This window comes from Podarcis gaigeae (assembly GCF_964106915.1).
Source record: "Podarcis gaigeae genome assembly, chromosome: 12".
Taxonomy (NCBI): domain Eukaryota; kingdom Metazoa; phylum Chordata; class Lepidosauria; order Squamata; family Lacertidae; genus Podarcis; species Podarcis gaigeae.
In genome coordinates, this window is record NC_139688.1 from 7,182,008 (window position 1) to 7,199,116 (window position 17,109).

General features: G+C 47.4%; 1 protein-coding gene and 1 pseudogene across 51 annotated transcripts in view; both read left to right on the top strand.

Annotated features, from left to right (window-relative positions):
- The window catches only part of OBSCN (obscurin, cytoskeletal calmodulin and titin-interacting RhoGEF), a 265,894-nt gene that overhangs the window by 242,479 nt on the left and 6,306 nt on the right, over nucleotides 1-17,109 (top strand). For all 50 annotated transcript variants that reach the window (XM_083703814.1, XM_083703862.1, XM_083703817.1 and 47 more), the window contains 4 exons: nucleotides 5,625-5,715; nucleotides 7,119-7,358; nucleotides 8,014-8,237; nucleotides 16,905-16,980. In XM_083703814.1, the coding sequence (XP_083559940.1) occupies nucleotides 5,625-5,715; nucleotides 7,119-7,358; nucleotides 8,014-8,237; nucleotides 16,905-16,980 (631 nt within the window). The remainder of the gene's footprint in view (nucleotides 1-5,624; nucleotides 5,716-7,118; nucleotides 7,359-8,013; nucleotides 8,238-16,904; nucleotides 16,981-17,109) is intronic.
- Nucleotides 9,618-12,347, top strand: LOC310827786 (5-beta-cholestane-3-alpha,7-alpha-diol 12-alpha-hydroxylase pseudogene; annotated as a pseudogene). Its single transcript has one exon. The product of its transcript is annotated as a 5-beta-cholestane-3-alpha,7-alpha-diol 12-alpha-hydroxylase pseudogene (transcript).

Consider the following 17,109-nt stretch of genomic DNA (forward strand, 5'->3'; position numbering starts at 1 on the left):
TCTCATCTTTCATTTTTTCTTCTTCCCGTCTCATTTCTTTCATTTCCTGTTTGGTCTTTTTTAGCCCCTCATCTACTCTTTTTGATACCTCCTTAATCTGTCCTTTAAGTTCGCTCACTGTCTCTTCAATCCTTTTGTCCATTTTTCCAATTTTATTATCTAACTGCTCTAATTTTGTCTCCAGGTTTTTCTCACTTTGCTTTATTTCTGCAAACATCCTCAATATTTCTGTTCTAAATTCCGTTTCTTGTTTTGAGGCTTTCCTCTCTGTTGGTGTACCCCCCTCCGCCCCTTTTTTCTGGTTAGATGACATTATCACTAATCTTTATGTATCAAATATTCCACTAGTTTTTACTGGTCTATCCCTTCTTTCTGTATTTTAGAGCTCTTATTCTTACTCAAAAACCAACTCTTGGGGTAGACCAAATCCCCTGAACCAATACCAGAATTATTCGCCACAAAAAATATATACAGGTTCAAATAGGTGAGCAGCAAATAGCGGTAACCGAAGCGGAACTACAATTGTCAGATAACAAACCCAAAATATAGATAAATACGGTAGTAGCCGACTTCGTTCGCAGTTTCTCTCCACTTAGTTGATTTGGCTAATGTCCCTTTCCCCCCAAATCTCGAGGGGGGTAGGTTACCCGTTGGTTGTCAGAGTGGTCAGTTTGAGATCTTCCTGCCCCTATTCGGGCTAATCCAATCGGTGGCTTAGTGTTCGTGGACCTGATTTATGAACTTGTAAGACCATACAGTCCAAGTGAAGATCGAATACAATTGTGAAAAGCCGCTCCCGGAACCTCCAGTCTGAGCTGAGCCCGGGTACCAAACCATGCACCCCCAACGAAAAACGTTCACGTTAAATTGATCCAAAAGTTTAGTCCTGAAAGGTGGGTGGATAAATTCTTTCCTGAGCTGATATCTTTCCCGAGCTGATATCTTTCACTAAGTCCGAAACCACGAGAGAGGAACAGCTGGGGTTTCTAGCGTTAATACTGAAGTTTTAAGTGTCCCAGTGTGGTGCTATGCACGCGCCTCAGTAGCGACCTATCTATTCAGTCTATTTCCAACTTCTCAATCGGGGGTAGCGGGGAAGAAAGCACAACGGGGATATAGTGGGTAGGGTAGGGGAGTAGGTACGTGGCCCCTCCAGCATCAGACCACAGTACTTTTTAATACCTTAATCCCCACATTAAACATTTGGTTTTTTGAAGTCCTTTAAAATGTCATCTGGGGCGCTTCTCCTTGCTTCTCCCACTGAAAATGGCGTCAGAGCGTCTTCTCGCTACTTTGCCTCTTCCCGAAAAGAAAATTTTTAGCGACAGTCCTGTCTGTAATTCCAGTTGAACAGATGCCCTCCTGACTGGGCTTTCTTTCTATCACGCCTCTTTTCTGCTCCCTCTTAGTTTCCTCCCTTTGAAATAAAGGGGGTTTCTTTTTAACTTTTTAACTTTATCTACCCGAGGGAGACGGATACAGTATCCGCTAGCGGTAACTTACTTTCTCTTTAGGCTCTGCTCGTAACACTGCGTCTTTTTTTTCAATGAAGTCAAAAACCAGCACTGAACTCGAACTTTCTCCCTTATTACTCGGAGACTTCCTTGTTGTTTACTATGTCCAATTCATTTACGAATCCGAGTTTCATCATTTTGAGAGCGGAGCGCTATCCCTTGCAGGCTCGGGGCTTTGCTAATTCGCCGTAAAACGCCGCTGTAATGGCAGCCCGACTGCCTACCGCCCGTTCCGTCGTACTCTTCGCCTTTTTCCAAAGACTACCTGACGACCAAACGAGCGGCTGCCTGGCACCGCCGGTCACCTAGACCTCTGGACACCCTCCAGAGGCTTGACGGGGGGTTTTGGCACCCTAAAAACCTCCGAATTCTGGCGAAAAAGCTGGGGTTTCCTCCGCAGAAAGAACCCTCGCCTGCAGTCGGTTCCGCGCTCCACCGGAAGTCCCCCAGATTTACATATTTCACACTTTATGAAACAATACACAAATGGGAACCCAGCTGTGCTTTGACGCACTTTTCCGAATTTTGCAAGTAATGTGTAGAAAAAGGCATATAATAGGGTTGAGTGGACATATAAATGCATAAATTAATGAAAATAACATGCAGAAATGCATTATTTTTTGAGGGGGGAATGCTTTGCAAAACAATGCATATAATGCAATTATATGCAAGAATATATTAGGAGAATGTGTATTAGGAGAAATTTCCACTAAAATACTATTGAATTTTCATGAGGACCTTTTATCTTGTTTAAAATCACAACCTAAGACTGGAAAAATGAGAAAACAAGAGAAACTGAAATTAACAGATTTGCTAGGAGATACTGCCACAGGAACAGGCAACTTAGAATTTTTAGAGCGTATGCAGGAACTCTTCCAGCCGTGCCTGAGAGCTCACTATTTTAAACATCACGCAGTGAGCTCTGGACCTTCATTCCCCATTGATCCTCCCAGGTGCTAAGACAGACAGAGGGGGCCTCTTGGTAGTTCCACCTCCCTCAGAAGTTTGAGTGGTATGCCTTCTCCTATGTGGCAGCCCCTAAGTTGTGGGATTCCCTCCACGCAGAGATGTGTGTGACTTCTTCGCTACACAGCTTACGGAGAATGCTGAAGACACTCCTCTTTACCCTGATCTTTTACACCTGAGATGCGTGTCTTCAGAGCCCACCCTATTCCCGTCATTTGTTTTAACTGTTCTGAATTTTGAATAGGTGTAACCCACCCTGGGACCTGCTGGTGATGGGTGCACAATAAATTCAGTAAGAGTAATAGTGATGATTACAATCACCGTATATACTCAAGTATAAGCTGACCCAAATATAAGCTGAGGCACCAAATTTTATCACAGAAAACTGGGAAAACTTACTGACTCGCGTATAAGCCAGTTCACCACACCACAAACCTCCTGGTGGGCTGGAGTGCGTGTGTGAGCGCAGCAGAGGGGGCTTCTCTCTCTGTTATGTACTGAAGTTCTCACCCTGGGGCAGCAGGGGGATAATGTAGATAGTTTTCACTCAGGTTCACATATGCAAATAAGGGATTGAAAGTGATGTTCAGTGATTGGATGGTTACAGAAAATGGTTACTGTTGCGTTCTATTGGAGCTCTATATAAGCAGGCTGGCTGAACCCTTCAGTTCAGTTCTGTTCTGGCCTGTGAATAAACAAGAGCTGTTTGAAGAATTGCTGTGTCGTCTGAGATGTTCACCCACAACTTAACACTGGCAACGAGGATCAAGGCTAAAGGAGATGGGCGTACCTGTATATTGACCCAAAGTGCCGTCAAAAACCTCAGCAAAGTCTTTGCCCAGGCCCTCAGTCTCTGTGTTAGAGATGCAGTTGATGCTGGTGACTTCCAGGCCGAGGGCATCAAACCAGTCTAGCCCTAGGAGGCTTGGCCGCTGACCTTCAATCACCACCAGTCAGAGCAGGCCCGAAAAATCCTTGAAAGCGATCCAGAACCGGCCAACGCCTACCACAGGAATGTCGTTTCCCTGGTAGTCTCTCAGGTGTACGCAGTGAGTCGAGTAGCCTTTTGGACACTCTGGGTACCAGTCTTTTGATGGTGCTCATTGAAGGAGCTCCATGTGACATGGAGATCGACACTAGGTCTGCCCTGTCCATCGTGTCTTGGGCTAGGCTGGGGCTAGGCTGGTTTGATGCCCTCGGCCTGGAGGTCACTGGCATCAACTGCATCTCTAACGCAGAGACTGAGGGTCTGGTCAAAGACTTTGCCGAGGTTTTTGACGGCACTTTGGGTCAATATACAGGTACACCCATCTTCTTTAGCCTTGATCCTCGTCGCCAGTGTTAAGTTGTGGGTGAACATATCAAACGACACAGCGCTCTCCCCCCTGCCCCTCCCACCCCCCTGCCTACCTGCCTGGTGGCGGCAGTGGAGGAGGAAGAGCAAGCAGCCCGAAAGTGTTGTTTTCAGGCTGCTCATTCCTCCGTCGCCAACAGCGGCAAAGGCGGAGGAGGAGGAAGGAGCAGCCTGAAAGGGACCCTCACTCGACTATAAGCCGAGGGGGGCTTTTTCATTTTTTTAAAAAAAATATTTTTTATTAAGGATTTTCTTGTTTTACAGAAGTGTAGTGCCTCGTATTTTTTTTCCCTTCTCCTTCTTCTTCCATGTAACGTTTTTACAAATCCATTTCATTTGTTGAGGCATTAGGGGGAGAAGAAAACAGAAAGAAAAAAGAAAGGGGGGGTGGGGAGAGGGAGGATGGATGGGGGTGGGGTCGGGTGGCGGTGTTTCTATTATGTTTAATGTATGTAGAGTTTGGTGTCAGCGTTGCTTGTGTTGTTCACTTGTGTTCCTTTGGTGGTGAGAGAGGTTGGGGTTGGCTTAGGGTGTGATTGTTTGCTTGTGATTGGCTGTGGTGATCTTTGTTTTCGTGTGAGAGTGGGGTGGGTGGGTGTTTTGGATCAGGTTAGCCGAGGGGGGCTTTTTCAGCATAAAAAATGTGCTGAAAAAGTCGGCTTATACACGAATATACACGGTATATTATAATAGCAGCATAGGCCTCAGACCTGCCATTTGGCATGACAGTTACTTCCTGGGGGCCACTGCTGCTTTTATTATTAGCATTATTAGATTTCTTACTCAACCTTTACCTAGGGTGGCTTAGAACAATAAAATAGACATAGCATAGATAGCCCAGGATGCATGAAAGCCTTTATGTTGTTGTTTAGTCTAGTCGTGTCTGACTCTTCCTGACCCCATGGACCAGAGCACGCCAGGCACTCCTGTCTTCCACTGCCTCCTGCAGTTTGGTCAAACTCATGTTTGTAGCTTTGAGAACACTGTCCAACCATCTCATCCTCTGTCGTCCCCTTCTCCTTGTGCCCTCCATCTTTCCCAACATCAGGGTCTTTTCCAGGGAGTCTTCTCTTCTCATGAGGTGGCCAAAGGATTGGAGCCTCAGCTTCAGGATCTGTCCTTCCAGTGAGGGCTGATTTCCTTCAGAATGGAGAGGTTTGATCTTCTTGCAGTCCATGGGACTCTCAAGAGTCTCCTCCAGCACCATAATTCAAAAGCATCCATTCTTTGGCGATCAGCCTTCTTTATGGTCCAGCTCTCACTTCCATACATCACTAGAAAGACTTTATAATTTCTTTAAAATAACTGCACATGAATGCTGAGCCAAGCTCCATCCAACAGTTTCACAGAACCCCTCCTCATTTCCTAGCCCCTCAAAAGAGGTCATCATTTTTCCAAAACTTTTTGGTGACATTTTGAGGGGTGGTTTATGAGTGTTTGGAACTTCACTTTAATAATCAGTGGTCATGGGGTGGCTAAGGGGCGTTCTTCCTTTTTCACTTTGAAAAACAACAACCTTGCATTGCTTTCTGGCATCTCTGCAAAACACCCCTCCAGCTGGCACCCTTCCTGGAATGCCCCTGGAATGTCAGAACGTCCTTCCATGGTCATGGGATATTTGGGGAACAAACAACACCCTTGATTGTCTAGGGCTTAATTAACTGAAAGCAGCCTTGGAAACTTGCATTGCATCAACTGCTATTTACCTCTTTCAACACCAATTGCGTGCTTTGGCGTTTTCCGACTTCTGTCTCTGCTTCCCCCATCCCACTCCTCCCCCCACCATGCAGCATTCCAGTCTGTGGACCCAGAGGACAGCCAAATGACAGCTCCTGCTCAGCCAACACACCAGACGTATGCCTTCCAGACGGAAATTAAAAGGTACAAATTTCCATTGGCTCACTGCTCCTTAGTAACCACTTGGATTCCTCCAAGTTCTATATGTGCAGAAATTTAGCCTGCTAAGCAGGAAGCAAGCTTTTTAAGAAAGGAAAATGGTCTCCTGGCAGGCATGGTCCACTCAGTGTGTATAGGTGTTGCTGAGGAATAATGTGGCCTTAAGAACTGCCCCTCTTTGCTCTCTAAAAGACCCCCCTGCAGCAGCACCAAATCCCACCCCAGTTGTGGTTAAGGACCTGAGGGACGCGGGTGGCGCTGTGGGTTAAACCACATAGCCTAGGACTTGCCGATCAGAAGGTCGGCGGTTCGAATCCCCGCGACGGGGTGAGCTCCCGTTGCTCAGTCCCTGCTCCTGCCAACCTAGGAGTTCGAAAGCACGTCAAAGTGCAAGTAGATAAAAAGATACCACTCCGGCGGGAAGGAAAACGGCGTTTCTGCACGCTGCTCTGGTTCGCCAGACGCAGCTTAGTCATGCTGGCCACATGACCCGGAAGCTGTACGCCGGCTCCCTCGGCCAATAAAGCAAGATGAGCGCCGCAACCCCAGAGTCGATCACGACTGGACCTAATGGTCAGGAGTCCCTTTACCTTTACCTTATAGGCCAGAAAGGCTGGTAATAAATTAAGTAAATAAGGGGATGTGAATTTCACCCTATGTACAATGGTAATAGCTTGCCTGGATATGCAGTACTGCATCTGTATCTGAACTGCTGATAGAGGGGAATGCAGACTGAGAAGGAGTCAGAGCTGGAGAAGGGAAGAAATAGCCATAAAACCTTCCACACCTCTTTTTTTTTAAGGGGGAGGGTAGAAGATAAATCTGACCTTGTGCTGCCAAACACTCCCAGGATGTCTTTCATTGCCTGGCTGTGCCTGGTTTTTATCAGTGGGAATGTGTGGTTTACAAAACTCATTGACAGCAACAGAAAATATACAAGGAAATCAAAGATTCAACTTAGATGCAGTGTGGGTTAGAGGGTAGAGTTTTTGTTGCTTGCAATTTCCTTCAAGGAAGGCCAGGTGAGTGACAGAGGGAAAGAATGCAGAGTCCCTTGCAGGGGGCTCTGTATCACATGATAATCAGCATCACATGACACCGCAAACAATATCTCCCGAGAAGGCTGCTGGGCCGGTTGCTCATTGTGCTGACGTCTCACCTGCAGGCAACAGTTTGTGTCGACTATTGTGAGTCCTTTTTCGTGGTCCTGCAGCAACAGCTCTTCCCATTAGCCACTCCTAAACATGGTTCGGTGCCATCCAGTAGGACAGTCTTCTCAAAGCATGGCAGAACGAGGGTGGGTGGGGTATCACCAGGTTAAGGAATAACATTCAGCTCCAACTTCTGTTCCGTTTCTTCCCCTTCTTTTCTGCTCTACCTCGGGACAGAGGGCGCTTCAGCATCATCAAACAGTGCAGAGAAAAGCTCAGTGGAAATGCTTTGGCTGCCAAGATCATTCCCTATAGGCAAGAAGACAAGGAAGATGTGCTCCAGGAGTATCAGATCCTGAGGAAGCTTCACCACACCAACATTGGGCAGCTGCAGGGGGCCTACGTGAGCCCACGCCACCTGGTGCTGATCACAGAACTCTGTGTTGGCCCTGAGCTTCTCAATGCTTTAGCTGGAAGGTAAGCCTGCTTGTCCAACAAACTAAATATGCATCAGCCACAAAAGCTGCGGAAGCCTCTTTTCTCCTCCTCCTCAGAATACAGTTTTCAGAGGTTCCATTGTAAAATTTCCATAGGCAACCCAGTGTGAAGGTGCCAGATGAAGAAGACCAGTATAGACCAGTGGTCTTCAACATTTTCCAAAGCAGGGCCCACCTTTAAAACAAGAAGTGGTAGTCACAGAAGGGGGAGGGGTCTCCTGTTGCAATGACCCCTGGCTTTGGCTGGAAAACTACTTCTTTATTTTACATTACTTAAGTATAGTGTTGTTGTTTTTTACAAGATTGGTTACCAAAACCTGAAAATCCCCAGAAATCTGGCAGATTATATACATCTCTCTGCGTGTGTGTGTCTACACTACATGTGCATATTTATGCATTATCCACACAGAGACACACACAGTAAGAAAGGTCTGAGAAATGTAGTTTTTAAAATAATCTCTGCCTTTCTTTAGTGCCGTGCTCACACTAACACCCATCCAACACTATCTAGCAAAAATGCCCTTTGAGTTTGCTTTCAGTAAGTAGTTATGTGCATTCCTTGCTTAGCACCAACTGATTATAGTCTTATGAAGAATGAAGAACGTGTTGTTGTGTTACCAGGTTCTCTTTTGTAGGTCATCCTATTCAGAGGTGGAAGTCAGAGACTATCTGTGGCAGATTCTTAGTGCTGTTGAATACCTCCATGCTCAGAATATCCTGCACTTGGATCTGAGGTCTGAAAATATGATCATCACTGAACCAAACCTGCTCAAACTCCTGGACTTTGGCAACGCACAGTTCTATGAACCCGACAGAATCATTACCCTCGATGGGTGCACGGACTATGTAGAAACTATGGGTGAGTAATCAGTGATTTCTTAGGTGCCTTTTCTTGGGTCAAGGGTCTGAAAGGCCTGGTGATCACGGGGACAAATGAAGAAGCCATGTCTTGAGTTGGACAGTTGGGCCATGTACCCCAGTCTATTCTGTTTGGCTGTGGCAATCTAAAGCTTCAGATGGGGTTTCTTCAAAGCCCTGCTACCTAAGATTCTTTGACTAGAAAAGCAAGGGTTTTGAGCTGGGTCTTTCCACTTGTAGAGCTTGTGTTCCACCTATCGCTCCGTCTTCCCCCAACTCAGAGCAAGATTACAGAGCCACTTATCAAAACTATTGTGTTGTCAGTTGTAGCCCCACATCGCAAATAGCTTAACTTCAGGATTGCACTTAGCTCAATGACCCTAGCTCCAGTTCAGCCAGTTAGTCATGATTATAGATGGAATTTTCTCTCCTCACATTCTCTGTGGCAAAAGCCAGGGCTGTGGAGCCAGAAAGTCAAAAGCAACAAAGAACTGCTGACCTTAAGAGGCAGGAGACACTTGCAGTGAATGACAGCAACTCCACTCCTTGGGAGCAGGACAAAGAGCAGAGAGAAGGGAGAAGGAAAGACCATATGTTTCTATACAGTGCACCGTGGCTGTTTATAGTTTTGGAGGAGGGAATGTGTGCAGTACATCAGCTTTTGTTTTGGTTTGCATATTGCTTCAGGTAGTGTGAATTACCGTATTTTTCGCCCCACAGGACGCACCGCCCCATAGGACACACCTAATTTTTTTGGGGGGGGAAATAAAGAAAAAAAATTATTTCCCCCCCCCCAGGCGCGGGGCTGAGCTTCCCCCGACCCCAGCCCCCAGAACAGGCTGCTGCCTGCAAGCCTTGCGAGCCCGGCGGGACCTCCCGCCGTGCACGCGAGACTTGCGGACATCTGCCCAAAGCACGGAGCGTGCTCCGCAGCGCGCCCCGTTCTTCGGGCTGCAGACTGCCGCCCCAAGCCTTGCACGCCCTGCGGAACCTCCTGCCGGGCGTGCGAGGCTTGCGGATAGCTTCCTGAAGCCTGGAGAGCGAGAGGGGTTGGTGCGCACCGACGCCTCTCGCTCTCCAGGCTTCAGCGAAAGCCTGCATTCGCCCCATAGGACGCACACGCATTTCCCCTTCATTTTTGGAGGCGAAAAAGTGCATCCTATAGGGCGAAAAATACGGTAAGTAACTTTGCTTCCCCTTCCCACAACTGAATCACTAACCCCCCACTTCCGTATCCTCCTTTGCCACATGGAATTCTTGTCCTATATTTGATTTTCCCCTCCCCCTTTGGTCAGCCACATTCCCCCTCTCCTCCCCTTCCTCATTTTATTGCCTCCCTTCTTTTGTTCACAAGTTAGATCTATTAATATAAATCTATGTTGCTTAAAAAGAACGAAGGAGATAGATGCTTAAAAGCTGAGTACTTCCAATTTATAGGGCTTTTTATTTAAAAAAAATTAAATTAACTACAATAGGGATTAAAAAGACATACTTCCATTCATTCCAAATCCCAGTTTGTTAATTATCTTGATGGTTTTCTTTGCATAAGGTACACTGGATATTATTTTAGTGCAAATAAATTAACCATAGCAAGGGTTAACCTTTGCTTGCTCTGCTTCCTAGCTCCACCTAGATTCATGGTAAGTGGAGCAACTTTTTATAACCGCTTGTTTTTTCTGCAAGAGCTTGTGCTTGTGCTTTTGTGTCCCAGAGCTCCGAGAGATGGCTCTCTGGGTGATGGTCCTATGCACCCTCCTGGCATGCATATTGGGGGGGCTCTATCTGGTGGGGGCGTTCCGCCAGAGGAGAGCCCAAGAGCCCCCTTTAGATAAAGGACTTATTCCGTGGCTTGGACATGGATTGCACTTCCAAAAGGACAGCGTTGCCTTCCTGCAAAGAATGCAGAAGAAGCATGGGGATATCTTCACGGTACTGCTTGGGGGATACTATTTCACTTTTGTGATGGACCCCCTCTCCTATGGAGCTATTGTGAAGGAAGCAAGAAGCAAGCTGGATTTCACTTTACATGTAACACAAATTGTGTATCAAGCGTTTGGGTTTCAGCATTCAGAAATGACTCATAAGGTACTAGAGGCAGTCAACACAAAGCACCTCAGGGGCGATGGGCTCATGGTGATGACCCAGGCCATGATGGACAGCTTGAATAGAGTGATGCGCCATCACCTGAGTTCAGCAGGAGGGCAGAATTCCTGGAAACAGGACGGATTGTTCCACTTCAGCTACAACATGGTCTTTAAGGCCGGATATCTTGCTGTGTTTGGAAATACAACCAGCAAAGGTGAAAAGAACAAAGAAGATGCTGAGAGGCGTGACCTACCTGACTCTGAAGATTTATTCGCAGAGTTTTGCAAATTTGATAATTTTTTCCCGGGATTAGTTTCTTCTACGCTGTCTCCCAGAGATAAAATGGAAGCAGAGTCTCTGAAGAGACACTTCTGGAACATCACATCTGTAAAGGAAGTATATAAGAAGGAAAATATCAGTGGCTGGATAACTGACCTGCAAAAACACCTGGAAGAGGCAGGGATGCCTGAATACATGCAGGGGCGGCTTTTTTTCACGTTGCTCTGGGCACTTCAAGCTAATTCTGGCCCAGCTTCCTTCTGGCTTCTTGCCTACCTGATGAAAAATCCCAAGGCGATGGATGAGGTGAGGAAAGAGGTGGACAGAGTGGTGGGAGAATCTGGCCAGGAAGTGAGGGCAGGGGGTCCAGTGCTTAATATCACCAAGGAGATGTTAGACAAGACCCCCATCTTGGACAGTGCTGTGCAAGAGACTTTGAGACTGGCCACAACACCACTGGTGATCAGGATTGTGATGGTGGATCTAGAAATCCAGATGAACGATGGGAGAAAATATCTCCTGCGTAAAGGAGACAGAGTTGCAATTTTCCCCTTTGTGGCAGCACATATGGATCCAGAAATCCACCCAGATCCCCATGTTTTCAAATATGACCGGTTCCTCAGCCTAGACGGCAGAAAAAAGAAATTCTATAAGAATGGGGAAAGGGTGAAATATTTCTCCATGCCTTGGGGTGCAGGGGCCATGTGCCCTGGCCGTTTCTTTGCTACCAATGAGCTAAAACTCATTGCCTTCCTGATGCTGACATACTTTGATATGCAGCTGGTTAACGTGGAGGAGGAAATCCCTCCCGTAAACAAGAACCGCTGTGGGTTTGGTGTGATGCAGCCCACACACGATGTTCAGTTCAGGTATCGACTTCGCCACTGAAGGTAGGAGGCAGAGGAAGGAATCTGGTATCACGTGCCTTTGAATCTTCATGCTAAATTAAGTTTTAAAAAAATCAATCGTATGTTTCTATTTCTGGGTCAAAACTTGTAGAAGAATGTGCTCTTTGTTTGGTAGATGCAAGTATCACTCAGTGGTGCATTTTATCTATCCATCTGTCCTGAATGCTTTAGTTGAGATTCCTGCATTGCTGGGGGTTGGACTAGATGACCCTTGGACTCCCTTCTGACTCTACCATTCTATGATTCTGTTATCTCACCCCCTTTTTTTACCATTGTTAAGAAATAAAGTGGAGACAGATGGCCTTTCAACTTTTGAGGGCTCTTTTGTGGAATATTTTATGTGCATTAGATCGGAATATTGGTCCTCTCTTTCCTATAAGATGATTGCCACAAACTCTCTCCCTGTCTTACGTGTTATAAATGTTGTCTCTCTAAGGCATAAAACTCATGCTTGCTACTAGGGGCGGAGTTCACTGCCCTGCTCCTGGTCACATTTTCACCACATACCCTTGCCTTTATCTGGTCTGTTGTAATCTACATTCTGTAAAAAGAATGTCCTGTCCAATCTGGTTTGTGAACATTTCATAATCGCTTGCAATTCTCCTGGCTTTCTCGCGAAAGATGCTTATTCAATACATTTTGGTATTTTCAGTTTTGTTACTGTTGATCAATGCCCATCAACAAGTATCAATGTTCATGTCTCCAGGGATATTGCCATTTGTCTGTCTTGTGGCATCTTGAAAATAAGAAGCCCAAATAATTGGTGGTAGATTGGGGAGAAAGAGAGTTAGTACTTTGCTTTACTTTTTGGCTCTTATTAAAGTTTACTCATGAATTGATCCTCAATTGTGTTGTGGGTCCTGACTGGTTTTTGTTTATTGCTTTTGGTGATGCTGCCTCTTTGTAGTAGTTGCTCAAAGGGTTTGTAAAGCTTGCTATCTTAACTTTTCCTTTGAAGGAAAATAATTCACTGCATGGATCAATACTATACTAGGAGAAGCCAGCCTGAATATTATTGCAAAACATGTAAGAGAAGAATGAAAACAATTAATCATTTACTTACAGTAAGCATTTCTGTAACCAACATATTTGATGCACTCACATTTTTCCAAGAAAACACATTTCCTTTAAGAAAGAAGTTGTTTTGTTTCTTTAAAAATGCAATTTGTGCAATATAAACAAGAAGCCAGCATAGGCAGAACACCTTCCTCAAGCAGCCTCAGGGTAGTAACAACAGGGGAGGCAGGAGGCTGTCCCAGCAACAGCCCTGACTCAGACCAGCTTCTGATGTAGGGGAAGCTGCAAGCACTTCCTCAATTACTGGGAAATCATGACAAGGAGCATTACAGGATAGAGTTTGAGCAGCTCTCTCCACCACCACCATTTCATTTCCTCTGCTCACTCCAAGAAATCGCAGAAACATCTCCTGATGTTTCAGGAGATCCAACATTTGCTGGATATCAGGGCAATAGAGCCTGTCCCAGAACCATAAGGTGGAATCTGGCTGCTACGCTACTCTCATTATGCAGTGGCGTAGCGTGGGGGGGTGCAGAGGGAGGCCGGCCGCACCGGGTGCAACATCTGGGGGTTAGGGTTAGGGGGCGCAAATCCACAGGTTAGGGGGCGCAAATTACTTGCCTTGCCCCGGGTGCTGACAACCCACGCTACGCCACTGTCGTTATGGTTCCAAAGAAGTTGGGGAAATGGAGGGCCATCCTGGATCTCAAGAGGGTCAATTGATAGCTGAGCCAAAAGAAATTCAGAATGTAGACCTTGAAGAGCATCCTAGAAGGCCTCATGTCTGGGGACTGCATTGCTTCCCTGGACCTGATCAATACCTACCTCCACCTACCAGTTTACCCATCTCTTTGCTGATTTCTGCATTTTGCATAAAAAAGGTAAAGGTACCCCTGCCCGTACGGGCCAGTCTTGCCAGACTCTGGGGTTGTGCGCCCATCTCACTCAAGAGGCCAGGGGCCAGCGCTGTCCGGAGACACTTCCGGGTCACGTGGCCAGCGTGACATCGCTGCTCTGGCGAGCCAGAGCCGCACACGGAAACGCCGTTTACCTTCCCGCTGGTAAGCGGTCCCTATTTATCTACTTGCACCCGGAGGTGCTTTCGAACTGCTAGGTTGGCAGGCGCTGGGACCGAGCAGCGGGAGCGCACCCCGCCGCAGGGATTCGAACCGCCGATCTTTCGATCGGCAAGTCCTAGGCGCTGAGGCTTTAACCCACAGCGCCACAAATGCCTCACCTTGGATTGGTCCTCAGCCCCAGGACGTTCTTGAAGTTGCTGGTAGCTGTGGTGGACCATCTAAGGAACAACATCTTGATCAGCTCAGATCAGCTCAGATCACCAACAGGCTGAGAGACCCTAGACAACACTGCTACCAAAGCATATACATGCAAAGAAGGTGGAACAGAAGGCCACCAATCTCCTGTCTAGGGCAGAACGGTATCCAGAATCTCTATCAGTAGAGCATGTATCAGGCGCTTCCAACGTCTGAAAAGACATGTTCAGCCGCCAACAGGTCTCCCAAGCTAGTGTGGAGCTTTTTTCCACAGGTGTTCCAGCAAATAGTGGGTCGCTGTGGTCTTCCAAGAGTAGACCTGTTCATCATCATCATCATCATCATCATCATCACCATCATCATCATTTATTATTTATACCCTGCCCATCTGGCTGAGTTTCCCCAGCCACTCTGGGCGGCTCCCAATCGAGTGTTAAAAACAATACAGCATTAAATATTAAAAACTTCCCTAAACAGGGCTGCCTTCAGATGTCTTTTAAAGATAGGATAGCTGCTTATTTCCTTCACATCTGAAGGGAGGGCGTTCCACAGTGCGGGCGCCACTACCGCCACTATTATTTATACCCCAGCCACTCTGGGTGGCTTCCAACACAATATTAAAATACAGTAATGCCTCAAACATTAAAAGCTTCCCTAAACAGGGCTGCCTTCAGATGTCATCTAAAAGTCTGGTAGTTGTTGTTCTCTTTGACATGTGGTGGGAGGGCATTCCACAGGGTGGGTGCCACTACTAAGAAGGCCTTTTGCCTAGTTCCCTGTAACTTGGCTTCTTGCAGTGAGGGAACCACCAGAAGGCCCTCAGCACTGGACCTCTGTTTCCGGGTAGAACGATGGGGTGGAGACGCTCCTTCAGATATACTGGGCCGAGGCCGTTTAGGGTTTAAATGTCAGCACCAACACTTTGAATTGTGCTCGGAAACGTACTGGGAGCCAATGTAGGTCTTTCCAGACTGGTGTTATGTGGTCTTGGCAGCCAGTACCAGTCACCAGTCAACTGCCACATTCTGGATTAGTTGTAGTTTCCGGGTCACCTTCATAGAGGTAGTCCCACATAGAGCACATTGCAGTAGTCCAAGCAGGAGATAACCAGAGCATGCACCACTCTGGCGAGACAGTCTGTGGGCAGTTGGGGTCTCAGCCTGCGTAACAGATGGAGCTGGTAAACAGCTGTCCAGGACACAGAGCAGTTCACAAACTCAGAAGACCAAAAGGTGGAGCTCTTCTTCTGATTCAGGACTCAGGGAGTGCTGGGCATGGATTCCCTGACCTCTGCCTGGCTGGGTATGGGGCTTCTATACACCTTTCCTCCCACTGCTCTAATTGAGACTTCTCAGGGATGTTAGATTTGCACCAGATGAGATTATTGTAGTGACTCTTTTCTTGCCGGGGCCAAGGGCTGGTTCACAAAACTCATGGCCTTATCAGTAGCAGACCCTTTGCCCCTACCCTCCAGGGTGGACCCTGGTGTCACAGCGATTAGTCCACCACCCAGAGTCAGATTGGTTACAACTCCATACCTGTTGTAGAGAGGGAGGGCCTAAGAGAATTAGGATGGTAATCTCTACCATCCTAGCTTCCTGCAGACACTCCACTGGCACGCTGTATAAAAGCTGGCATTTTATACAGCGTGCCAGATGCTATGAGAGGGGAACCCTCTTTGGGATGCAGAGTCTATTCCACCAGAAGCACTGTTTGGGATCCAATCCCCTCTGGGTGGGTGGCATATGCAGGGTAACCACCTGGTCCTCACTGTCCGGCTTTGAGAGGCATTGCAAGCTAGACACACCTCAGCCAAGGTCTCCTTTGGAAGCCGAGTGCTTTGACAGGTGGTGAACACCACTTAGGTAAGAGCCCACAGAGACACATCCTACACAGGATTCCCTTCCTCCACTACAGGTGACGCGAACGTTGGAACTTACCGTGATAAGTTCCTTCTCTATAGGGAGGAAGAGCACCAGGCCCTACCAAGTGACCGCATTGCAGGGGAGACCATGAGATGCAGACAGTTGAGCTTTCCCTGGGAGCATAAAGCACTCACACCAACAATGTTCAGGGATCTCCCCTACCCCGTGTTTTCCCTTCCCTCTTCTCTTACTCTTCAGCCCATACCAGGGTTTTCTTCTCTTCTTCACCTGTGCTACGTTACATGGGTCATTACAGCTTTTGGGGACTGAGGCCCAGGGACTGGCTGACACAGAATGTTATGTTCCCACTGTGGGACCATTGATGTGCTGGGCCTGGGGGTAACCCGAGCAACACGGTCCAGGTCCAAATCCAAGGGTTCCGCGAGGAGTCAGTCCGACAGGGCCAAGGCAGGACATGAGGCAGGAAACCAGGCTAGGTCAGGCACAGGATCACAGGCAGGTTCCAGCAAATGGCAATGTTGCTCCCGCAACCTAGGGCGGGGTCCGACAGCCTTTTATCTCTGTCGGGGTAGCAGCCGGTCCTGAGCCCCCAGCGACTTACCTCCCTGTCTCGCCCAAAGAAGAGCACTCCTCCTGCGAGTACTCAGGTCTCTCCTTCTCTCAGACCTTAGTCTCTGCAGCTCAGGAGATGTCGGTGGGTTACTAGACACAGAGGCCCAGCTGAAGGCAACGAGGTAATCCCCACATCTGGAGCCAGGGCAGACTTAGGCCCCTGACTCGGCCCAGCTGGTGTTTGTTGCAGGGGAACCTGTGCAGACTGGGGCTCTTCAGAATCAGGCCCCAGACTAGGTTCAGATGCCACCTGAGGCAAAGGGTCTGGTGCGGACTGAGTTTCCTTTGGCTCTGTGTCCGAGCCCGAGTCCCAGGCCATCACACTGAGTTCTTTTCCCTTAACAGGTTGTGCTCTTTTCTTTCCTTTTTCTGATAAGTTGTTTATTTTTTGGCTATTGGTTTACTAGCTTATGCACAAATTGAACTAGCGAGGGGATCACCCTGTCCACCAGGTGTACCCTCTCAAAAGTTTGACTTCCTGCCAGTGGAGAGGTGGGTGCCAACAGCCCACACAGGATCCTCTTCCTACAGAGGAGGAGATCATCATGGTAAGTATCAACGTTTGCATTTCTAAGGAAGCTTCCCTAATGCAAATGTGTCTTCTTAGCTTCAGAACTCCTGGCAGATAAAGGAGCTGTTCCACAGACAGACATCTGGGCTGTTGGAGTAACAGCTTTCATCATGTAAGTCTTTTCAAGTTTTGTTTTCTTGGGTGCGTGGCTGTTTGGGAAAGGGATAATTAACTTAAAAATCTACCAAAGCACAGTGGATCTGGAGAAAACATGCAAAGGAGGCTTGGAGCAGAAATTCAC